Raw genomic sequence first — 3,849 nt, 5'->3', positions numbered from 1 at the left:
TATTTCCCCCAGGGCTGGTGGAGCGGCTAAACCGTGCCCAGAGCTGCCGGGCCAATGACCAACGTGGGCTGCTCTCCAAGGAGGACCTGATCCTGCCTGACTTCCTCCAGCTCCCCGGGCAGGACAAGAGTGCCTGTGAGGGGTCGGATCAGCCCTGCACCCCTCACCCAGACTCTGAGGGAAACGGCCATCCTGAGCCCGCAGAGCCTGTGCCAGCTCAGCCTTCAGTCGACCAGGCGCTCCGATGAGTCCCGCTGCACGTCCACACCCGGTGCAGGGTACCCTTGGGCCACGCCAGGGTTCAACGTGGGGCCCAGCCGGCCCCTGCCCGGCCCTGCCGACACTGCCCGGACCGCAGATTTGTCCACGTCCCGTCCTAAACTGTCGTGTGCTGTCGCTGTGAGTGGTTGAGCAGCCGCCATGCCCCTCAGTGGGGTCACGTCCTGGTGCACGTCAAGGGAGTCCTGTACATAGCCTGACCCCCTGTTGCAAAGCACTTTGCAATGTCCCACGCATGCCTGGTGCTGTCCTGCCCAGTGCCTCTGCCTGCTCCGCCTGCACCAGAGCTGCCCACCCGGCAAATCCTGCCCGTGCCAGGCTGGCACAGCCCCGCTGACCATTCAGGTGGGGAAAGCTCCCTTCCAACCGAAGGGTGTGCAGGACAGAGAGGGTGGGTGGGATGGCAAGGCAGGCACCAGCCCCAAAGCCCAATGCTGTGGGCAGGCAGGGCCAGGAGAGCGCGTGTCCAGAGCTGAGGAGCGGATCAGGCCCCTGACCCCACCGGAGCAGGGCTTCCCCTGCTGCTGATGGGCAGGTCTGCTCTTCCCGGGGAGGGTGGGCATAGCCCTGCTGGCCTATACCCCGGGCAGCTTGTTACCATCTGTGCTGTGTGAGCATGGCTGGGCCTGATCCTGCCACGATAGCACTGCCATTATGGAGCAGGGCACTGTTCCTGCCCCAATCAGATGGAGGCAGAGCCAGCAGGTCGTGCCAAAGCAGCCTTCCTCCTCTCCACGGGGAGACCCTAGGTGAAGCCCCCAGGAGCACGTCCCCATAGGTCTCTCATCTCAGCCCAGCTGGGGCTGTGGATGCTCAGCCCATGGGGACAAGCCTGCCTGGTGTCAGAGGAATACAGCACCTCTGGGTGCTGTGCATCTTGGCCTAGTGTGTGGGTACCCAGCGTGTGCTCAGCCTGGCATCCCTGCCAGCAGCTGTACTAGGCTGTGGCCCTGAGCCAAACTCTGCCAGACGTGGCTGTGCCCTGCAGATCCCCATCCCTAGCAGCCCCATGTCCCCAGAGGACCCAGACCCAGTCTGTGACGGAGACAGTCTCTCAACAGCAGCCAGGAGGTCCCTCCATCCTCTGCACGTGCTAGGGCCCTTTGTGGCTGTGCCTTGAGTGACCACTCTGTCACCACTGCCCAGCCAGAGGCAGAGGGGTGGCCCAAGGCAGCCCAGGGGCTTGCCTGGGGATGTGAGGCATGGCCACTCAGCCCCGTGCTGCTTTGGCCAGCTGCAGCCCCGTGTCCCCAGTCAGATCCCCACTCTGTCTCTGTGGTGCTGCTCAGTCCCATCTGTGGTGTGAAACCAGGGGAAATAAAGAGCATTGCCTGGACACGTGTCCCTCTTCTTCTGTCACCACTGAGGCCAGATGGTGCTTTTCCCAGCAGCAATGTCCCCTCGGTCCCCCAAACACTTCAGAGCCCACCCAGGGCCAGGGCAGGGCTGCAGCCAGCCCTCTGCTCCAGTGCCACCCTGCCCGGCAGCAAGGGGCAGTGCCAGGAGCTTGTATTCCCGGCACCACTGATGGTGTAGGGGAAGCTGCAGGGCCAGCAGGGCCGAGGACTTCAGCCCTGACCCTGTCAATGAGTGACAGCAGGAGCTGCCAGGGCCTCACTGGGTTAATGATTGTGGGGGCAGCTGGCCAAGAGCCCCCAGGCCCAGGACAAGTGCAGACACTGGCCTCCTGCTCATTGCAGCCTGGCACATGGCTCTGCGGGTGCCACTGGCTGCACACTCCAGCCCTGCAGAGGCAGGACATGTCCCTTGCTGTGCCACCTCCCAGGCATTCAGCTCAAGGTTTGTGACTCAGCGGAGGCTTGGTGATGCTCCAGTAGTGGCAGGCACATCCCCAGTCTGTCCCTGAGCACCCTGGGGTACCTGAGGGATCTCCCCTTGCTCCCCCCGTACAGTTGCAGCTGGCTCATCCACGGTGACAGGTCCTGGAGTGCTTGATCCCAGAGGAACGGGGACATAGCAGCTGCATGGCCCAGCCACATCTGCTCCCCACAGACACCAGGGCTGGAGGGGCCTTTTGGCCCCCAGCTCTCCCCGAGGCAGACATGGGCGCGAGCTGGCCCTGTGCCTTGCGGATGGATGGAAACTCGGCCAGCGGTGCGTAAACAGCGGGTAATGATAAACAGCCTGGAGGAGGTGGTGACGACAGCGCTGGTGTCACTCTGCTCCTGCCCACCCTGGCATCGCACGTGCTGGGAAGACGCGGGCTCCACGCTGAGCCACTGGCATGGGCTGACCGGGCCACGTACCGCTGTCACCGCCAGTGAGGGGACACAGGGGCTGCACTGGCGCCCACATGACCCACCACCATCACCCCCGCTGGGAGGACGGCGCCTGCCCTGGGCAGAACTGGGTCCCACGCAGCTGATGCTCAGATGGCTCCGAGGGTGCCAGCTGTGTGTGTGGCCTCACCCCCGGTTTGGGACACCCTGGCAGCACCAGCACCAAGCCCTTCTCCTCCTTCTCCTTCTCCTCTCATGTAGGGGATGAAGCACCCAGCACCAAGTGAGAGCAAGCTGAGGCTGCCCCGGCACTGCACCTCAGACAGTCCAGCAGTGCCCCAGCTTTGCTCTCCACCATGTCAGCAGCCACTTGCCCAGGGGTGATGCCAAGGCTTGGGCAGGCAAGGCGAGGCATGCCAGTAGTGTGGTACCCTGTGGGCACCTGCCCCATCCTTCCCTGGGGCCACAGGGTTACCCATTAACTGCAGGAATTTCTGTGGAGGAGGTGAGCAGTGAGCACAGGCGAGGGGCAACGCGGGGCTCCTTAGACTTTGATCTGGGTGCATCTATAAAGGGCTGTGGTGCCCCATGGGTCACTTCACTGGAGGGACGCGTGGAGGTGGCATGTAGACATGGCACTGCCCTGACTGCCCAGCCAGTCCCGGGTGAGCAGGGGGCCGTCGTGTCCCTAGCCCCATTCCCTGTCCCCTCCCCATGTCCCCTGCCCACCCTTGTAGGTGCTTACTGGGTGACACCACCTCCTATTCATTGTCTTCTTCTTCCTCCTTCTCATCTTCTCTGACCTCATATTCCTCTTTTTCCTTCTATTCCTCATACCATTCTTCCTCCTATTCTTTCTCCTCCTCCTTAATTTTATTCCATTTCTTCCTCCTCCTCCTCTTCTTCTCTCACTTCACCCTGATCATCCTGACTCCCTACTTTGTTTTTTCCTTCTCCTACTTTTCTTTTGCCTTCATCCTTCACATTCCTCCTTCTCCTCCTCCTCCTCTTCCTTGCCCCGCAGGGCTCAGCTCTGCTTCGGGCCAGACCCTGGCCCAGGTGGTGCCCGGCTGTCCTCTGCAAAGGGGCCCTGCAAGGACAGGGCCGTGATGTGGGTGTCCCCTCTCCCCAGCTCTGCACCGGCTGCCAGCTGCCCACACGTGCCCCTTCACCGTCGGCGCGGTGCCCTGTCCTGACCATGGCTACCCCTGCCCTGGCTCGCCGGGGCGCCTGGGCGAGGGCAGGGAGCGGTACGAGCTGGACGTGCTGCCCTGGCAGGGCCCCCGGCTGGGCTTGGACGAGGTGCAGAAGCCAGGTGGGACCCTACGGT

At 63.1% G+C, this 3,849-nt stretch overlaps 1 protein-coding gene across 1 annotated transcript in view; it reads left to right on the top strand.

Annotated features, from left to right (window-relative positions):
* LOC103776465 (sodium-dependent phosphate transport protein 2A-like) overlaps nt 1-3,849 on the top strand; it is a gene marked incomplete at both ends in the record, with an annotated part of 7,151 nt that overhangs the window by 315 nt on the left and 2,987 nt on the right. The window contains 3 exon segments of the mRNA XM_008943974.1: nt 13-135; nt 278-399; nt 3,648-3,834. Of these exon segments, the coding sequence (XP_008942222.1) occupies nt 13-135; nt 278-399; nt 3,648-3,834 (432 nt within the window).

Source organism: Merops nubicus, unplaced genomic scaffold (genome assembly GCF_000691845.1).
Source record: "Merops nubicus isolate BGI_N331 unplaced genomic scaffold, ASM69184v1 scaffold24067, whole genome shotgun sequence".
In the NCBI taxonomy this organism is placed as follows: Eukaryota; Metazoa; Chordata; class Aves; order Coraciiformes; family Meropidae; genus Merops; species Merops nubicus.
This window is presented reverse-complemented; position numbering and strand designations above follow the sequence as displayed.